Below are 21,730 nucleotides of genomic sequence, written 5' to 3'. Positions count from 1 at the left end.
ACTACAGCTGGCTGTGATCTGCTGGGAGGGCCCTGCAGGGGTGCGGACCCTGGTCCAATTGCACCCCTTGCTCCCCCGGGAGTTAAGCCACTGTATATAGGGCCAGCACTCTCTTGGAGCTTGAAATAAAGGAAAATTCCATACATGCAACAACTGCAATGCATCCTGGCTTTTTATTGCCACTAGGGATTTTTTTTATTTTATTTATTTTTTTAAATCAAAACCCCCTTACAGGTTTAAGTTTTGTCAGGCTCCCCTTAGCAAGGTTACACATATAGGAAAAAACACTCAATTATCAGTCATTCAACCATAGTTCCTAGAATATCTATAACAAAAAATAAGCTTTTCACCCGTTTAACCTAACTGAATTGAAAGCTAGTTTTTTTGCAATTTCTGATGGAACAAATAGACTTTCTCCCCAAATTGCACAACCTTCAGACTGAGCACCGATTCCACTGCTACAGCCCCCCCCCCATCCAGGGAGTCAGACTCACAATTTGGAAACCACTGTTATAGAGCATTCTACCCAATGTGCTGTTCATTTCAAGAATCTTCCCTACTTGTTGTTATTTACTGATCGTTTCATTACAAACCCTAGAACCCTCTGTAAATGTAATTTTGTTTCTGCAGCACTGGATAGCAGGATAGAGAAGATATCATGCAAGAAAACTAGGTTCAGACACTGAGACAAAGCTATGATACCTGTGCTGAAGTTGTGTTTCAAGAACAGATTGACTGTCAAAATGTAATGTACATTGTGCTTTAATTAAAGGATATTTTCTTTAGAAATGCCTCCTCTCTTGGTCTTGAGCTGAAAGAAACCTTTTCTTTCCTGACCACTCCAGTCATTACTTGAGTTACTACAGTAGGCTAATGCCACACTGGGCTGTTTTACAGCCGAAATCCACCCATGTGTTTGCACCTGGGCTGAGTGTAGAATTAGCCTTAGCATCCTCATCCATCTTGTAAATGATGCCAGAATTTTGTTGGCTTATAGATAGCTGCATATAAACAGCCTTCGCCTGTCCATCACCAAGATTAACTGCTGTGTTAGCTTTATTCTGCCATTCCAAATGAAAACAATGTTTCAGCAAATACACAACTCCCCTTGTCAGGTTGATTTGGTATAGTACAATAAAGCTAAAGCTGGCCATAGATGTTGAGATTTTTAAAAGATCAGATCCTGATCGTTAGGGATGTAGCGAACCGCCGAGTATGTGTTCGCGAACACCGGCAAAAAATGCGAACAGTTCGCGAACTTCGAACATCCGAAAATCGTTCGATTCGAACGATCGTAGGATTTTTAATCGTTCGATCGAACGATTTTCGTTCGAATCGAACGAAAATCGTTCGATTTTAGCGATCGAATGGTCGAATGGTCGAACGATTTTGACGCGAACGCCTATCGGCGAACGTCGCGCGACGTTCACGAACTTGCGGCGGACGCGAACAGCCGATGTTCGCGCGAACAAGTTCGCCGCAGAACAGTTCTCTACATCCCTACTGATCGTGAGACCACGATCTTCTCAGAACAATCGTACGATCATACGAATTTACCATCAACTAAAAATACCAATTTAACAGGAAAACAAAGGGGAGCTGCCTGCTTGGCCCTGCAAACATAGATAGATTGCACTGGGACCGACAAAGATTTTTTGACCTGGCCGATCAATTTCCCGACAGATGTCGGCCGAAAAATCGTAAGATGTACAATCGTTCGAATACCACTAACCGCACGATAATTTGGAAGGATTGGTCGGGCTTCCCTAAAATCGGTCGTTTGGCAAGAAGAATCGTCGCGTCTATGGGGACCTTAACACAGTAGTCAATCATGGTGAATGCTGGACTCCCTTTATCTATATGAACTACACTAAGGGGCTTCTCTGCTGGAGGAGTCAACGCTAATTCTGCCCAATACTGCCCTACAGTATGGGGCAAATTTATCAAAGGTCAAAGTGAAAATTAAAATTCGAATTTTGAGTTTATTTTAGTGTAATTCGACTAGGGAATAGTCCATATTTGATTTGAATTTAAAAAAAAAAAAAAAAAATATGAATATCGAAATGTATCATGTACTGTCTCTTTAAGAATTTAAATTCAGCTATTCACCATATAAAACCTGCCAAATTGGTGTTTTACCCTATCGGGGAACTTCTACAACCAATTTGGAGTAATTTGATGGACTTTTGAAAATCGAAGGTTTTTTTGTTGCCAATGTTCATAAATATTTTATCACATTATTGCACAGCTCGGTACAATTGAAGGATGATCATATCAAACATACAAATCGAATTAAATAAAAACATACTAACTAAGGGATACAGAGGGTTGCCACGGCCCTGCTCAGTAGAGATAAGAATATGTGTTTCTAAATATAGAGTTATTTTGCGATAATTTTTTTATTCTAAATATAAGTATTTATATAAAAGATAATCTAATATCTTTGAATAGATACAGAATGAAAATCCAAATAATGAATAATAAAATCCAAATGAATATAGAAAAAGAAAAGAAACCAGTAATATTAAAGAAGAAAATGAATGGGAAAAAACACTAGTAAGTTACTTGTCTTTTCTACTAGATATAAACAGGTTTATAATATATGATGGTATTTTAAACTTTGGAGTTATTTTGCTACAAATATTTTAATTCTAAATAATTGTAAAGTATTGGTATAACAGATTATACAAATCTGTATAATCTGTTTTGTATAACAAAAAATACAGAGTAATAGCTTTGAATAGATTTAGAATGATATATTCTAGTAGAAGCCAGAATGTTCCGGCAATTACAGGCTATTGTGACATCATGAAGTGGCTATTATGACATCATCAATTACATCACAATACCCTATTATGACATCATCAATTACATCACAATAGGTTAGTATATCAGACTATTGTGACATCATCATTTGGCTGAATGCCAATCTATCCCTATTATGACATCATCTGTGACAGTTATGCAGTGTTAAGGATTCACAGACACCTGTCATTATTGTCTAAGCTTACGTGGAGAGTGGAAGCACGTTTGTGCCAAGCTCTTGCGTAAATTTAGAAAATGTCAAATTTAAATATAAATAATAATGAAATACATATTAATATGGAAATAGAAAAGAAACCAGAATTATTAAAGAAGAAAATGAAAAGAAATCAGCCAAAGACTAGTAAGTAACTTTTTAGAGATAGAATGATAGATAAATGATAATAGAACCAGTAGTAGATACACATATGATTGAAATCATCCCAATGATTGCCTTTTATTGAATATAATGATGGCTGTACAGATCCTCTTGTTAGCTGTAAATGTGGGAGAGTCTATTGCCATTTACATAGTTATATTTTTAGAAATGTAATGTTATTCTTTATAGCATTTAAGCGCATGTCTATATTGGGCATTATATAACCAGTAGCTTTTTTATGTAACAGTGTAACAGTGTTTCCTGGATTTGATAGAAATGTTCTTTGTATTCCGAATTCTAGTTGTAGCAGTAGTGATGTTAGTAATATTTATTTAGTTATTGGGGTTTTCAGCAACCAAATGCATATAATTTGAATATTTTTGTAGTTACAAGTTCTGATGAGCAGAAAGACCCTTTTAATCTCCTATATCAGTCAGTATTTAACCTATATATAAGATATGTACACCCATGCATTATACAGCGTTGGGGAATTGTTTGGTTTTATAAATGGGTCTTACTAACAGACTCCAGCAAGCAATGATAATTGTACTTAATGAGTTGATTTCTGTCCTTTCAGCATTGGAACGGATCTTGGCTAAAATGCTCCCTACGTTGCTTTTCCGGTTTTTCTTTAGCAACAGTAATGAATATTATCAAGTGAAGTATTTCCTTGGAGCAATTGTTGGATTGTGCATCGGAAGCGGTAAGAAAAAAGTGAAAAAATGAAGTGTGTGTGAGAGACTGATACAATGAGAGTATGGCATATAATAGGGGTAAGGTGTGTGTTATCCAGTCTAATACCTTTTTCTCTTTCTCTAGCACTTTACTTTTTGCTGGTTTATCCATTAACCACCTTGAATGACCAGATAAAAATCTGCATGTTTATTGTTAATAATGGTGAGTATACACTTCTTTCAATGTTATCACTGTGTATTTGTCATTTTATTGTTTGTAAGTATATTCCTGTAATTTTTTCCTGTTATGGGCCCTTTATATTTATGTGATAGCAAGTTATGGCCCTTGTTGTACTTATAGGCTGAACCTAATGCATCTCCCCCTGTTGCTCTTTTCTCAGCTATATTTTCCTTCGGATGGGCAATGTCTACTAATTTCCGCTGCTCGACATTGATGATATTCCTGCTCATCCTGTGCCAAAGGACAGGTGCCCTAACAACTACAGTTGCTATCAAAGCAATCACTGATGGTATGTACTGGCTAGTCATTCTACTTACTCCGTATTTGTTCTTTACAATGTACTAAACCCTCTTCTCTTTTTAGGCCCTGTTCCTAATATGATGAAAAATATAGAATTGCTTGTAATGAGCTTTGAGTGTACAGGAGAGATGACCCTTAACCACACAAAGATGATGTACACATCAATGATGGAACCTGTAAAGAGGATATTTGGTCAATTAACGGTAATGAGATTTATATTTTTTAGCAGAAAATGGTGGGACCCACAATTATGATAATTAATGACAAATCTTCATAAGCATTTTTGTAAATGCTGCAAGATGTGTTTATTATAGGCTTAACTGTATGGCTCAATACCTTATAGGCCTGGGATTAAAAGCCCTTTCATATTTGCACCTTTTCTGTACAAAGTGCACTTAATGCTTTGAGGCCTTGAGTGGTACAGTCCTGTCATGTTAGATCAATGTGTATTGTTCTCTCAGTAATAATTTCATGGTCACCAGTTTGTGTATCAAATGCTGCAACTATGGGGGAAAATAGACCTCCTAGTTCACCGAAGTGGACTTACAGCCTCTTCTGTTCACTTAAATTGGATTTTTAATGTCACATTTATCAGTGGGTGAAAAGAGAGTTCTGTCTGCACTCTTTGATAAACAATTCCTAAAAATCCTATACAAGTAAATGAAGTGGAGTTTCACACTTTTCACAAACTGTGTTGACCTCTATTTTCACTATTTCATATATATGCCCCTACATATGACTGAAATTAACGGTAAAGAGAATATATCAGAGAACAAATGGCAACAGTGGTTAGAAGCACCCCTCAGCTATATTGTCTGTATGAAAAATGTCTCTTTTTCTTTTTATAGAAACGGTCATCGAATTTGACAAAGGACACCAAAGAAATAACTGATGATTTCCGTGAGGTAGAAGAAGAAGTTGAAAGCACTGAGGGATACGACAATGTGAGAGAGAAAGAACTGATAAGGGAAGAAATCGAGAGAAACAAAACGTTACTAATGAATACTCAGAAGAAATTTAGCATGAAGACTTTCCTACGCTGTGAATGTAAGTTTCCAAGTACACCCACTTTCATCTCACTGCATTTCATTTTCCCAAATACTTTATGTGCTGAAAATATATCACTATTTTCTCAAACCAATGGCCACATGCAGGGCTGGAACTAGGGGTAGGCAGAGTAGGCATGTGCCTAGGGCCCAAAGCTAGGAGGGCAGCAGACATGTACCTGCTCTATAGCCTATCCCATGCCCGGTCCCCTCTCTCTACGTCTTTTTGCGCATCCGCCAATTCAGGCTTTCACACATGCTCGTACACTGATGATTCACTCAACCGGTGCAGAGGCTGGCCAGGTTGCCTGGGGCTCCTGGCCGCTCTGGCCACAAGTGGTTTGATACCCCATGAATCAGGTAAAACTTGGTGTAGGGGTTCTAGTAGCAGGACTGGTACCCTGTGTTCCTTTGTTCTGCCTGGAGCTGGAATGTTACACAGTGGAGTCTCCACATTCCCAAGCATTAAAGATCCTGATTCTTTTCATGATATTTATGTGTATGTAGAGAATTATGCACATCCTATATACTAGATACCCGAATAATTGTGAGATGCAGGGTAACATGTAGGCTTTGGTGACAGCTCCATTACACAAATTAATGATCCATTTTCTTTTCTAACAGATCTCTTTGAAATGGGCATAGGGAAGTGCCATGAATGGTTTGATCAGAAATATGATGAATGCATGGAGACAATATGGTTACCTCTTCTCAATCATGCATTGTGCTGGCCAATGAAATTGAAATTTGTCTGCGGCGCTTTAAATTGTAAGTATCTTTAAACAAAATGTGAAACTTGTAACCAAAAGTAGAAATTTAATTTGGCATTTTCACCATATATAGTTATTTAGTGACAGGGGGTTACTTACTATAGGACAGCGTTATTTGTGCTGTTAAGCAAAACTTTTTATAAAAAAAATAAGCATAAATTGTCTTATAAAATCCATAAATAATAAAAAGATAAATTTCAAAGTATGTTTGATTTGACCCATCTATATCATAATATAACATGTAATGTAAAGGTAATTTTCCCTAAAATCCAACAAGAAATGTTTTGACAATAGTGGGAGGGAAGTATTTGTAGTTGTTTATTGACTTGCTGCCTTTATTTCTAGGGTTCCTGCCATTGTGCAAGAAGCACATCCGCATCGACCCTTTGTTTGGAGAACTCTATGATAATATCAGTGGGGCCATTGACACATTCAAGCAAAATGTCACCATAGATGTTCAAATTACGGTAAGTTTCGCAAAATATGCCTCATCGGAGACTCTCTCCATTGCTGATAGGATCCTGTTTGTATATTTCCTTTATTTGCTATGAAGTTCATCTGACGTGTCTTGTGATCCCCTTGGCTAGTATTTTCATATACTTTTTTCTCTCTTTGCCTGAACACAGGTCAGAAACAAAACCATATTTGATACGACACTGAAGAAAGTCAAACAAAATGTGTCCGAAACCGTTGAAGAGAGCGAATCAGTTTCACAGAAAGCTATGAAGGCTATAAAAATAGTTTTGTCTCTACTCTTCCTCCAATACATCAGTTCGTAAGTACATTCGTTTTATTTTACCGATACTACAGAAGCCAAATATTGATGGTTTACTTTGTGTGAGGTTTTTGTGTGGGGTTCACTCTGGTCCCTTTGTCTTTGCAGAGCTTTTGGCTATGTTGAGAATTACAATTCAAACCTTCGCCACGACAATGTGTACATAACAACGTACTTCAAACAAATCGACGCTCGTAGGAGGAAGCAGGTTAGTTTGGCAGCAAACATACTGTCTTTTGTTAAGTATGTATATATTTATTTATGCTCTATAAATGCACTCATTTCTTAATTACATTTTGAAGTGTATACAAGTTATTATAAAAGTTTAGGAAGTATATAAGAATTAAGATGAGTGAGAATCCTAATGTGCTCTTCTTCTGTACATTAAATACTGCATGAGGAGCCCTAGGAGAGTAGATTTCAGTTTTTGAGTAAGAGTAAGTTTGTTGTTGGCTCATTTTGTTCAGAAGTGTTTGTTTTTTAAGCTAAGGATATTCAAAAATGTAAATGAGAGACCAGGAAATCACTCTTTTTTTTATTTATCCTATAGGGAAAGAGGCACCTGCTACCGCTGAAAAAAGGGGAACGTGCAGATTTAATTTACCCAATAAACTTTGCCCTCCATGGACCAGAGGTGAAAGCATTGGTAAGTATTTATCAAATACTCTCTAGTAGATTATGGTATGTTCCCTGCTTTCATAAATACAATAATGAACTTTTCTCTTCCAGACAAGCGCAATGATAAAGTGCATCCCGCTGATTGTTATTTGCCTGCTTTTACTTGGACTGGATTTGGGTGTCCAAAATATCATGGACATTACTATCAAGCATTCCAATATTAGCTACAACTTTGGCTGTAAGTATGTCTTGAATGTACTACTGTATGTTTCTAACAGCAATCTGTTAATAGTTCATACTTCTCTCTGTTCCATATTGCTTAATCCACCTCTCTTTTTACCCTGCAGTTAAACACAATCTAGAAGTGATTGTTGGTGGCACCGGATTCCTGGCAAGATTTCTCCGGAACACAATCGGAAATATCAATACGTCCTCTAATGCGCTTCATGTGACCAATAATACTGGTATGTGCAAAGCTTCACTGACATTTCCTATGTGCTGTACTCCACGTGTTTAAAGTTATGTAGATATCAATAGAACTTACATGTAGCAAGCAGTTTCATTTAAATGGGACAATCACACAGGTAGCTGATATGAATTGTATGGCCAAACAATCTGTAGAACCATTAAGGTGAAATTGTTTTGGTTGACTTGCTTAACAGTTAAACTGCTTAGTTACAATATGAATGAAAGATATGGAATGATAAGTATCTTTCGGGGCTTCATTTTCTATTCATTTCCCAACAAGACATATCATTCATACTGGCAGCATTACTAATACTCCAGTTTCTTTCTGATTCTCCACAGTTTGTCTGGCGCAACCGATTCATCTGACGTCCCAGCAATATATCGGCACTTGTTTACTACTGACCATCACGCTGATCCTTCCTTTTGTCCAGATATACATGAGCCGACTGCGCAGAGTCCTGGCTGCTTACTTTTACCCTAAGGTAAGATATTATTAGGAATATTTTGGAATTTATTAACCTGAGGGGCTTTTTTTAGCTTCTGGTAAAGTGGCCCATGTGTCTATTTTCTCACCATGGCTCATGGCAGAAAGGGCACTACCAAATTTAACTTTTTTTGTCCTACTATTGAACTGATGTATTTCTTAGTGTAAATAACTGTGTAACACCTCCACCTGCTGCTTTGTTTCCTTTAGACGGAGAAAAGGCGAATTCTCCATCTCTATAATGAGCTACTGAGGTACAGGGACCTGTATTTAAATATAAAGAGGAAGAACTTAATGATCACTGCCAACCGCCACAGAAACTTTGTAAGTATTAACCTGAGCTTCTGTCTTTTATAGCTCATCACCCTACAGCACATTAGTTGGCACCCAACACACCAGCACCTTGCCTTAGCTTTCATTTTCCTACATTAGCTGCACTATTATTGCGCACAAAATACATTCGCTTACTCTTCTAAAGCATTAGGGTGGTGGCAGACATGGCTACTGGGGGAGATTAGTTACCCAGTGACCCATCGCCTCTTCTTCGGGTGACAAATCTCCCCTAAATACCTTCCTGCCGGCTAGAATATATATCGCCGGTGGGATGGCACTCAGAACGATTTGTTTTCCGAAGTTGCGTAACGAGGAAAGTTCAGACAACTTTGGAAAACAAATCGTTCCGACTGCCATCCCACCGGCCATTTTCATTCTAGCCGGCGGGAAGGCATTTAGAGGAGATTAGTCTCCCAAAGAAGAGGCAATTTGTTGCTGGGCAACTAATCTTCCGCCAGTAGCCACATCTGCCACCACCCTTACTTCAGCTGCCATTGCTGTAAATAGATTCTCATGCCCCTTGGCTTGGTAATGACTATATTGTGTTGTCCACAGATGATGTCTATACCTGGTATGCTATTCCGACAAATTAAATGGCTGAGAGTAATTATAAAGCGACGCTGTTTGGTTTGTAATGCCAAAGAAACCAAGACTTCCTATATTTGCAAGACATCAAACTGTGACACAGCCTACTGCCTCGACTGCTGGAAGGAGATAAAGAAATGCTGCTTTGTTTGCTTACCAGATGATTTAATTGAAAATTACTTCCGTGAAGACTAATACTACAGTGATGGCGGCCCCTCCCCTTTTTTTAATATATTTTGTATAATATACTTTTTTTAATATATTTTATAAAATATATTAAACATATTTTATATAATCAGTATTTAATAAACTTTTCTAAATATTTGTGTTAGATGTGTCTTTTGTATTTGAGACTGTATTTCATTGTTCAGTACTATCCGTAGGTAGGGAGGCAGTATTCAGATACATTACTGCTTAGTGATTACTGATTGGTCACATACAGATTACAGCACATGTAGCAACTATTACTATTTACATACAATCTCATATAGGTCAAACATTAAAGGTAAAGATGGCTATAGATGTTATAATTACGATTTTTCCTGGAAAAGATCTTTTCGGGAAAGATTGTTCGTTTCAACACACAGGTGTAGCTTTGAATTGTCAGATATACAGGTATAAACAATAGAAATCTACTTGTATCTGACGATTCATCAGTAACAATGGCCGATTTTCAGGTACCTTCAGAGGCGACCCAATCAAAATTATCCGTCCGGCCCTATTGACGAGCTGACCGATATGCAAGTCTTTCGCTGATATCAGCTGGCTCGTCTCCCACCATACATGCACTGAATATCGCACTAAAATTAGTTTCATACCATATTATATGTGCGTCTATGGCCACCTTAAGGCGTCAAGCCCGTTTAGGTTGTCTCTTTCCTAGCTCCACTTATTATTATTGAGAAATTGTGGCAGACAGGCTAATGAGATCACTGGGCAATGAGCTGAGGGGCTGTCATGTCAGAGCTGTGAAACGATTGTTGCAGGACAAACCTCCATGGAGCAGACTTGATTGGATATTGTTTCTGCTGTTTGGCCTGTCTTAGCACCGCCACTCACTTCCTGCTGTGACATATGTTGGGAACATCGTTGTCAAGGACCCTCCATTGTTGCCAGTGGCCCTCCTGCTAACAAAAAGGGTAAGTACCCCTTTTTTACATACTTATGTAATAAAGATTGCTTTTTTCGGGGTGCTTTTTGCACATATTTGTACAGCTACAGATATTTGAACTTTAGTGAACACATTCTAAATTCTGTTTTTAATTACATTTCTTAAAACTGCCTTTTGTGCAATTTGTGGCATTTACAAATATCTTACAGGGGCCCTATATCACCCCAAAAATGTACACCCAGAGGTCTATTAAGCAATTAATAAACGCATACTCACTTTTCAAAATGTACTTTTTTTAATTGATCCATTTTACCATGTTTCTTTTATTCTTTACCTAAAAATTGGATCAATTATTTTTGGGGTCCATACAGGCTACATGCTTTGGTAAATCTATGCATATTGATCATCAAACTGTTCAGTAGACCTCTGGCGTTCATATTTAGGGTGGTTAAGATCTCTGTATGTAAGATATTGGATGAGATAAATGCCACAAATTGTTTTAGGCAATTTTTAAAAATGTCATAAAAAAACAATAGATTTAGGAAAGCTTTGCAGATTGGTAGTTTGGTGTAGAACAATGTTTTTATTCTTGGACTCGTCAGAATGTGTTCTTTCCCTGCTACTTTCTAGATTTTCGCAGCTTTACCCCACCTAATACCCTAACCTTTACAAATTAATTTCATGGCTTCCATTTTAACTAAAACAAAAACAGGTAGGGTCTCTTCATGACATACAGTTATGGGATCTGTTAGGGGTAGGCCATCTTACTCAAATTATTGTTAGTGGCCCCTAAAGTGTTTAATCATATGCTGGGGTATTGTATTATACACAGGGGAGGAGGAGGCATATGGATTTATGGGTATGTCTTAATATGACTTAGCTTTTTCACACATGAGTGACATCCTTGCCAAGGCAGGCACAAGGTCGTTTGGCACCCTAGGCAAAAGCTTCAATCAGAGCCCTCTGTCCTTCATTACCATTTCCCTCCTTACCATGATCGTTTTTGAGAGCAAGAAAATGTACAACACTTTTTCATTTATATTACTGCCCCCTGTACCTGTACCAGCAAGCCCAGCAGCCATCCGTAATACACCCCCCATACCTGTGCCAGCAGCCATCCATCATACAGCCCTCCTGCAGCCATCATATTGCCCCCAATCTTTACCTGTACAGCAGCAGCCAAAAATAAATCTGATCACATCATATTGCCCCCAAGTATTTATGTACCTGTGCCAGCGCCCAGCCCAGCAGCAAACATATGGCCCCGGCTCAAATCTGTACCTGGCTGTGCCAGCAGGAAGCTTCACACTTTACAGTAATAGAAAGAATGTCTTCAGTTCAGTGCAACTGTGCAAGGCTGAGAGCAGTGAGAGTCACACCAAGCAGGCCGCCAGCTCTCTGCCACCCAACTGGGTGACCATGATTACTGAAACAAATTATTAAATAAATGCTAGAAAAAAAAATTAAAAAACGAAAAGAAAAATCCCCTTAAAAGTGCGCCCCTCAATGATGGCACCCTAGACAGCCGCCTACTCTGCCTACCACTAGTTCCGGCCCTGATCCCTGCAGTGAGCATCAACCATTTGGGTTTTTGGTGTGCTATTAATGCGGACATGGTCTTGCGGTAACATGGTTGTGGTTTAAAGTGGGTGTGGTCTAAAAACAGGGAGTGGCTAACACTGGCTTCCATTATCGGCCCTCCACCATGTAGATTAGAAAAATCCGGCCCTCTTTACCATAGAAGTTGGACAGCACTGTTGTAAATGATGCCAGAATTTTGTTGGCTTATAGATAGCTGCATATAAACAGCCTTCGTCGTCCATCACCAAGATTAACTGCTGTGTTAGCTTTATTGTGCCATTCCAAATGAAAACAATGTTTCAGCAAATACACACCTCCCCTTGTCAGGTTGATTTGGTATAGTACAATAAAGCTTACACAGTAGTCAATTATGGTGAATGCTGGACTCCCTTTATCTATATGAACTACACTAAGGGGCTTCTCTGCTGGAGGAGTCAACGCTAATTCTGCCCAATATTGCCCTACAGTATGGGGCAAATTTATCAAAGGTCAAAGTGAAAATTTAAATTTGAATTTTGAGTTTATTTTAGTGTAATTCGACTAGGGAATAGTCCATAATTGATTCGAATTTAAAAAAAATAAAAAAATTTGAATATCGAAATTTATCATGTTTAAGAATTTAACTATTCACCATATAAAACCTGCCAAATTGGTGTTTTAGCCTATCGGGGAACTTCTACAACCAATTTGGAGTAATTTGATGGACTTTTGAAAATTGAAGGTTTTTTTGTTGCCAACGTACATAAATATTTTATCACATAATTGCACAGCTCGGTACAATTGAAGGATGATTACATCAAACCTACAAATCTAATTAAATAAAAACATAGTAACTAAGGGATACAGAGGGTTGCCACGGCCCTGCTCAGTAGAGATTAGAATATGTGATAAAAACAAAAGTTATTTGCTCAAATTATTTGCATTGTTTTACTAGATGTTGCTTAACGAATCAGACATTTTAGGTGAAAATATCTAACATTATTATTATCCACTCTGTTCTCCACTTAAATTAGTAAATCATTTGTCTCATTTGGTATCTAGACTTATTATTGTATTTATTTTGTTTAAATAAACTATATGGTTATAGAAATACATTTTTTTTCCCACTTTCCTTCTAGATATAAACATGTTTAAAATATATGATGGTATATTATTATAACATTATTATTATCCACTCTGCTCTCCACTTAAATTAGTAAATCATTTGTCTCATTTGGTATCTAGACTTATTATTGTATTTATTTTGTTTAAATAAACTATATGGTTATAGAAATACATTTTTTTCCCCCACTTTCCTTCTACTAGATATAAACATGTTTAAAATATATGATGGTATTTTAAAATATGGAGTTATTTTGCTATAATTTTTTTATTCTAAATATAAGTATTTATATAATAGATAATGTAATAGCTTTGAATAGATACAGAATGAAAATCCAAATAATGAATAATGAAATCCAAATGAATATAGAAAAGAAACCAGTAATATTAAAGAAGAAAATGAATGGGAAAAAAGACAGATTTTTCTACTAGAGTCTTTTCTACTAGATATAAACAGGTTTATAATATATGATGGTATTTTAAAATTTGGAGTAATTTTGCTAAAAATATTTTAACCCTTTAAGTGCCAGCAGAATTTCACATTTTGGTTACGCGAAATGCCAGCCATTTTTTAAACATTTGTGCTCTCTCACTTTAGGGGCATTTTCTGAGGGGAAACCTATAGTTTACCTAGGAAAACTATACATTGTTTTTTTCGGGAGAAACTGAGCTTTTTAAATGTGCCTGAGTTTTCATCTATTTCCACCTCTGCAAAAAGATTTTTAGCGCTAAATACAAAAAAAAATGAAAAATTTCTATTTTTCACAATATATGAATTTATACCAGAAAAATATTTCATTTTACGAATGAAAATCCAACTGATTTGGAAAGCCTCATATCTCTCGAACGTGCCAATACCAGATATGTATAGTTATAGGCAGATTTAGGACTTCTGTACAGCAAAAACTGTCGGCAGTATATTACCGAATTTTGAAAGCAGAAGGCAGAAAATGGCATACTTCAGATTCCAAGGCCACAAAATCCTGAAACATTAGGTTTACCCCAGAAACCCATATATTTTTGAAAAGTACACATTCTGCTGATTCCAAAATGGGTAACTATGTCTCTCTACTCCTAACTACCAAACATCAAAGCTTGTCTGAGCGTAGTGGTTTTTATAAAAATGTATCAAAATTCTGAAAAATCACTTCAAAGGTTTTATTTTGCTGCTCCGCATATCCCACACTGTAATAGGTACCAAGAAAAAGCACCCTGAATATGATTGTCAGGGGTCCACTGAACAGTTCGATGCCCATTGTGCATAGCTTTACCAATTTATCTGGCATTTACAGACCCCAATATGAAGTTAGCACATACAAATTGTCCAGGACTTTACTTCAGCTACTGAAAAATCAACACATTGACTGCATTTTTTGTGGGGTAAAAACACAAAAATATATGTTTACCCCAAAAACCATATATTTTTGGAAAGTACACATTCTACCGAATCTAAAATGGGTACCCATGCCTTTCTGCTCCAAACGACCGAGTCGCAAGGCTTTCCCAAAATTGACGGTTTTGGTGAAATATCTGAAAATCGCCTCAAAGCTTCAACTTTCCAGCACCCTATCGCCCATGAATCATTACTTACCAAGAAAACGCACCCTAAATATTATTGCCAGGGGTCCACTGAACAATTTGGTGCCCATGGTGCATAGGTTTACCAAAGTATCAGGCATTTAGAGGCCCCAAAATGAAGTTAGCGCATACAAATAGTCCTGTGGGTAACTTCAGCTAATGAAAAATCCACACATTGACTGCAATTTTTGTGGGGTAAAAACACAGAAATATAGGTTTACCCCCAAAACCATATATTTTTGGAAAGTACACATTCTACTGAATCTAAAATGGGTACCCATGCCTTTCTGCTCCAAACGACTGAATCGCAAGGCTTTTCCCAAATTTGTCGGTTTTGGTGAAATATCTGAAAATTGCCTCAAAGCTTCAACTTTCCAGCACCATATCACCCATGAATCATTACTTACCAAGAAAACGCACCCTAAATATTATTGCCAGGGGTCCACTGAACAATTTGGTGCCCATGGTGCATAGGTTTACCAAAGTATCAGGCATTTATAGCCCCCAAAATGAAGTTAGCGCATACCAATAGTCCTGTGGGTAACTTCAGCTAATGAAAAATCAACACATTGACTGCATTTTTTGTGGGGTAAAAACACAGAAATATAGGTTTACCCCCCAAAACCATATATTTTTGGAAAGTACACATTCTACCGAATCTAAAATGGGTACCCATGCCTTTCTGCTCCAAACGACCGAGTCGCAAGGCTTTCCCAAAATTGACGGTTTTGGTGAAATATCTGAAAATCGCCTCAAAGCTTCAACTTTCCAGCACCCTATCGCCCATGAATCATTACTTACCAAGAAAACGCACCCTAAATATTATTGCCAGGGGTCCACTGAACAATTTGGTGCCCATGGTGCATAGGTTTACCAAAGTATCAGGCATTTAGAGGCCCCAAAATGAAGTTAGCGCATACAAATAGTCCTGTGGGTAACTTCAGCTAATGAAAAATCAACACATTGACTGCATTTTTTGTGGGGTAAAAACACAGAAATATAGGTTTACCCCCCAAAACCATATATTTTTGGAAAGTACACATTCTACCGAATCTAAAATGGGTACCCATGCCTTTCTGCTCCAAACTACTGAGTCGCAAGGCTTTTCCAAATTTGTCGGTTTTGGTGAAATATCTGAAAATTGCCTCAAAGCTTCAACTTTCCAGCACCATATCACCCATGAATCATTACTTACCAAGAAAACGCACCCTAAATATTATTGCCAGGGGTCCACTGAACAATTTGGTGCCCATGGTGCATAGGTTTACCAAAGTATCAGGCATTTAGAGGCCCCAAAATGAAGTTAGCGCATACCAATAGTCCTGTGGGTAACTTCAGCTAATGAAAAATCAACACATTGACTGCATTTTTTGTGGGGTAAAAACACAGAAATATAGGTTTACCCCCCAAAACCATATATTTTTTGAAAGTACACATTCTACCGAATCTAAAATGGGTACCCATGCCTTTCTGCTCCAAACAACCGAGTCGCAAGGATTTCCCAAAATTGGCGGTTTTGGTGAAATATCTGAAAATTGCCTCAAAGCTTCAACTTTCCAGCATTATATCGCCCATGAATCATTATGTACCAAGAAAAAGCACCCTAAATATGATTGCCAGGGGTCCACTGAACAGTTAGGTGCCCATGGTGCATAGGTGCAGCAAAGTATCTGGCATTTAGAGGCCCCAAAATGAAGTTAGCGCATACAAATAGTCCTGTGGGTAACTTCTGCTAATGAAAAATAAACACATGGACTGCATTTTTTGTGGGGTAAAAACACAGAAATATATGTTTACCCCCCAAAACCATATATTTTTGGAAAGTACACATTCTACCGAATCTAAAATGGGTACCCATGCCTTTCTGCTCCAAACTACTAAGTCGCAAGGCTTTTCCAAATTTGTCGGTTTTGGTGAAATATCTGAAAATTGCCTCAAAGCTTCAACTTTCCAGCACCATATCACCCATGAATCATTACTTACCAAGAAAACACACCCTAAATATTATTGCCAGGGGTCCACTGAACAGTTTGGTGCCCATGGTGCATAGGTTTACCAAAGTATCAGGCATTTAGAGGCCCCAAAATGAAGTTAGCGCATACAAATAGTCCTGTGGGTAACTTCAGCTAATGAAAAATCCACACATTGACTGCAATTTTTGTGGGGTAAAAACACAGAAATATAGGTTTACCCCCAAAACCATATATTTTTGGAAAGTACACATTCTACTGAATCTAAAATGGGTACCCATGCCTTTCTGCTCCAAACGACCGAGTCGCAAGGCTTTCCCAAAATTGTCGGTTTTGGTGAAATATCTGAAAATTGCCTCAAAGCTTCAAATTTCCAGCATCATATCGCCCATGAATCATTATGTACCAAGCAAAAGCACCCTAAATATGATTGCCAGGGGTCCACTGAACAGTTTGGTGGCCATTGTTCATAGGTTTACCAAAGTATCTGGCATTTAGAGGCCCCAAAATGAAGTCAGCGCATATTCAGCTACTGAAAAATCAACAAATTGACTGCATTTTTTGTGGAGTCAAAACACAGAAATATAGGTTTACCCCCAAAGCCATATATTTTTGGAAAGTACACATTCTACCGAATCTAAACTGGGTACCCATGCCTTTCTGCTCCAAACGACTGAGTCGCAAGGCTTTCCCAAAATTGGTGGTTTTGGTGAAATACCTGAAAATTGCCTCAAAGCTTCAACTTTCGAGCATCGTACCGTGCATGTATCATTACCAGCATAAAGCATCCTAAATATGAATGTGGCGGGGTCTACTAAACAGTTTGATGCCCAATATGCATAGATTTACCAAACTATGTTGCATACAGAGACCCCCAGATCCAAATAGGGCATATGAATTTTCATGTATGACACTCAATATAAGCACCCGGTATGTGTATTATGTGCCATGAGACCCCCTACCAGTATGTAGACCCTAGAAAACCATACATTTTCCAAAAGTACACATTCTGACGAATCTAAAGCAGGTAATTACATCTTTCTACTGCAAACTACCAAACCGCAAAGCTATGCTAAACATAACGCTTTTTTTGAAATTTCTAAAAATAGTCACAAAGCTTGCATTTTACCCCATTATATACCCCACATTTTGTAACGTACCAGCAAAAGGCACCCTAAGTATGAACGCCAGGGGTCTACTGAACAGGTTGATGCCTGGTATGCATAGATAAACCAAACTATGTCGCGCACAGAGACCCCCAAATGAAAATAGTACATATGAATTTTCACGTATGACACTCTGACTTCTACAATACAAGCACCCGGTATTTGTATTATGCACCATAAGACCCCCTAACAGTATGGAGACCCTATAAAACTATACATTTTCCAAAAGTACACATTCTGACGAATCTAAAGCAGGTAATTACATCTTTCTACTGCAAACTACCAAACCGCAAAGCTATGCTAAACATAACGCTTTTTTTGAAATTTCTAAAAATAGTCACAAAGCTTGCATTTTACCCCATTATATACCCCACATTTTGTAACGTACCAGCAAAAGGCACCCTAAGTATGAACGCCAGGGGTCTACTGAACAGGTTGATGCCTGGTATGCATAGATAAACCAAACTATGTCGCGCACAGAGACCCCCAAATGAAAATAGTACATATGAATTTTCACGTATGACACTCTGACTTCTACAATACAAGCACCCGGTATTTGTATTATGCACCATAAGACCCCCCTAACAGTATGGAGACCCTATAAAACTATACATTTTCCAAAAGTACACATTCTGACGAATCTAAAGCAGGTAATTACATCTTTCTACTGCAAACTTCCAACCTGCAAAGCTATGCTAAACATAACAGTTTTTATGAAATTTCTAAAAATAGTCACAAAGCTTGCATTTTACCCCATTATATACCCCACATTTTGTAACGTACCAGCAAAAGGCACCCTAAGTATGAACGCCAGGGGTCTACTGAACAGGTTGATGCCTGGTATGCAAAGATAAACCAAACTATGTCGCGCACAGAGACCCCCAAATGAATATATAGCAGACAAAATTTCCATGGGCAAAACAAAGTAACAAAGAACAGAGCCAAATGGTATAAAATCAGTAAAATCCAACAAAAACACAAAAATCTATGGATTTTTTTTTAGCCTAATGTAATTAGCAGTCAGAATCAAAGTTTGATTATTTTAGCATGGCTAAATAGGTTTTACGGATAGAAATAAGCGAACAACACCTACACAAAACTGAAAATGAAATAAAATGGCTAAACATGCAATAAAATGTCTAAAAAATCACCAATATCACTGAAATTGCAATATAGTCATCGAAATAACATACAAAAGGTATTGCGCAGTGCAATTAGCAAATACGCTATTCGCAATGGCAATAAAACAGTTTTTACAGCCAAAAAAACAGGCAATGCAATAAAAGAAAAAAAAAACACAAAATAATGTATGTGTGCGTACAATATGCAAATTGTGTGTTGTATGTGTGTTGTATGCGTGTTGTATGCGTGTTGTATGCGTGTTGTATTCGTGTTGTATGCGTATGCAAGCGTGTGTAAGTGCTGCGAATATGTGTGACCCCCCCTGATCCCCCAAAATTGAATGTATGTGTGTGTAAGTGTGAATGTAAGTGTATTAGTGCAATAAGTGTGTGTTTGTGTGTGGGGGGGGGCACTTACCTGGGGTGGCAGGCTGTAGGTAGTCCAGGAGGCTGACTTGGAACATTTGGAGACGTCTTCTTTTTTGGCCCTGGTGAGTAGGCGGGGCTTGATGCTCAGGAAGCGCAGGCAGCAGCAGGGCACCTCGATTTTCCTTGCCTGCTGCTGCCTTGGGGCCCCTGGGCGATCTCGCCCCAGGGGCCACTCGTTCCCCACTTCCGCTCGTTGCCTAGGGGCTGGGGGACGAGTTGGAACGGAGCGAGCGGCTTTACAAGCCGCTCCTCCGTTCAGTAAATGCAGGCAGCAGCAGAGCACGCACATTTCGCGTGTCTGCTGCTGCTTTGGGGCCCCTGGGCGATCGCGACCCAGGGGCCCATCTTTCCCCACCTAGGCTCGTTGCCTAGGGGACGGGGAAGCTACCTGGGCCACTAAGAACGGAGCGAGCGGCTTGTAAAGCCACTCCTCCGTTCTGAAAGTGCAGGCAGCAGCAGGGCACATATGCTGCACGTGCCTGCTGCTGCCTTGGGGCCCCTGGGCGATCGCGACCCAGGGGCCACTTGTTCCCCGCCTAGGCTCGTTGCCTAGGGGCTGGGGAACAAGTCGGAAACGGAGAGAGCGGCTTTACAAGCCGCTCCTCCGTTCAGTAAATGCAGGCAGCAGCAGAGCACGCACATTTCGCGTGTCTGCTGCTGCTTTGGGGCCCCTGGGCGATCGCGACCCAGGGGCCCATCTTTCCCCACCTAGGCTCGTTGCCTAGGGGACGGGGAAGCTACCTGGGCCACTAAGAACGGAGCGAGCGGCTTGTAAAGCCACTCCTCCGTTCTGAAAGTGCAGGCAGCAGCAGGGCACATATGCTGCACGTGCCTGCTGCTGCCTTGGGGCCCCTGGGCGATCGCGACCCAGGGGCCACTTGTTCCCCGCCTAGGCTCGTTGCCTAGGGGCTGGGGAACAAGTCGGAACGGAGAGAGCGGCTTTAGAAGCCGCTTCTCCGTTCCCAAACCTGCAAATGCTGCAGAACGTAGAATCTACGTTCTGTGGCATTTCAAGTTACTTTGCCACAGAACGTAGATTCTACGTTCTGTGGCACTTAAAGGGTTAATTCTAAATATAAGTATTTGTATAACACATTATAAAAATCTGTATAATCTGTTTTGTATAACAAAAAATACAGAGTAATAGCTTTGAATAGATTTAGAATGATATATTCTAGTAGAAGCCAGAATGTTCTGGCAATTACAGGCTATTGTGACATCATGAAGTGGCTATTATGACATCATCAATTACATCACAATACCCCATTATAACATCATCAATTACATCACAATGCCCTATTATGACATCATCAATTACATCACAATAGGTTAGTATATCAGACTATTGTGACATCATCATTTGTCTGAATCCCTATTTTGACATCATCTGTGACAGTTGTGCAGTGTTAAGGATTCACAGACACCTGTCATTATTGTCTAAGCTTACGTGGAGAGTGGAAGCACGTTTGTGCCAAGCTCTTGCGTAAATTTAGAAAATTACAAATTTAAATATAAATAATAATGAAATACATATTGATATTGAAAAAGAAAAGAAACCAGTTATATTAACGAAGAAAATGAAAAGAAATCAGCCAAAGACTAGTAAGTAACTTTTTAGAGATAGAATGATAGATAAATGATAATAGAACCAGTAGTAGATACACATATGATTGAAATCATCCCAATGATTGCCTTTTATTGAATATAATGATGGCTGTACAGATCCTCTTGTTAGTTGTAAATGTGGAAGAGTCTATTGCCATTTACATAGTTATATTTTTAGAAATATAATGTTATTCTTTATAGGATTTTAGCTCATGTCTATATTGGGCATTATATAACCAGTAGCTTTTTTATGTAACAGTGTAACAGTGTTTCCTGGATTTGATAGAAATGTTCTTTGTATTCCGAATTCTAGTTGTAGCAGTAGTGATGTTAGTAATATTTATGTATTTATTTGGGTTTTCAGCAACCAAATGCATATAATTTGAATATTTTTGTAGTTACAAGTTCTGATGAGCAGAAAGACCCTTTTAATCTCCTGTATCAGTCAGTTTTTAACCTGTATGTAAGATATATACACCCATGCATTATACAGCGTTGGGGAATTGTTTGGTTTTATAAATGGGTCTTACTAACAGACTCCATCCAGCAAGCAATGATAATTGTACTTAATAAGTTGATTTCTGTCCTTTCAG

General features: G+C 38.4%; 1 protein-coding gene across 1 annotated transcript; it reads left to right on the top strand.

Annotated features, from left to right (window-relative positions):
• The first annotated feature begins 3,102 nt into the window (after positions 1–3,102).
• LOC108705309 (E3 ubiquitin-protein ligase DCST1-like) lies at positions 3,103–9,687 on the top strand. The gene is made up of 16 exons (XM_041565610.1): positions 3,103–3,166; positions 3,759–3,884; positions 4,001–4,078; positions 4,257–4,385; positions 4,460–4,599; positions 5,245–5,443; positions 6,067–6,210; positions 6,558–6,679; positions 6,839–6,987; positions 7,096–7,195; positions 7,538–7,633; positions 7,717–7,843; positions 7,953–8,069; positions 8,413–8,555; positions 8,768–8,881; positions 9,446–9,687. Exons 1-16 carry the CDS (start codon positions 3,103–3,105, stop codon positions 9,668–9,670), a joined length of 2,073 nt encoding a protein of 690 aa, XP_041421544.1. The 3' UTR covers positions 9,671–9,687.
• The last annotated feature ends 12,043 nt before the right edge of the window (positions 9,688–21,730 follow it).

This window comes from Xenopus laevis, chromosome 6L (genome assembly GCF_017654675.1).
Source record: "Xenopus laevis strain J_2021 chromosome 6L, Xenopus_laevis_v10.1, whole genome shotgun sequence".
In the NCBI taxonomy this organism is placed as follows: Eukaryota; Metazoa; Chordata; class Amphibia; order Anura; family Pipidae; genus Xenopus; species Xenopus laevis.
The sequence above is the reverse complement of the archived record's forward strand: the minus strand, read 5'-3'. Positions and strand labels throughout refer to the sequence as shown.

Bases quoted from the DNA above. Each gene is read 5' to 3' on its own strand.
- LOC108705309 (XM_041565610.1), top strand. From the start codon at position 3,103: ATGGAAATAGAAAAGAAACCAGAATTATTAAAGAAGAAAATGAAAAGA. The intron at 3,167-3,758 runs GTAAGTAACTTT...CTGTCCTTTCAG, and splicing joins AAGAAATCAGCCAAAGACTA to CATTGGAACGGATCTTGGCT. The intron at 4,079-4,256 runs GTGAGTATACAC...CTCTTTTCTCAG, and splicing joins CATGTTTATTGTTAATAATG to CTATATTTTCCTTCGGATGG.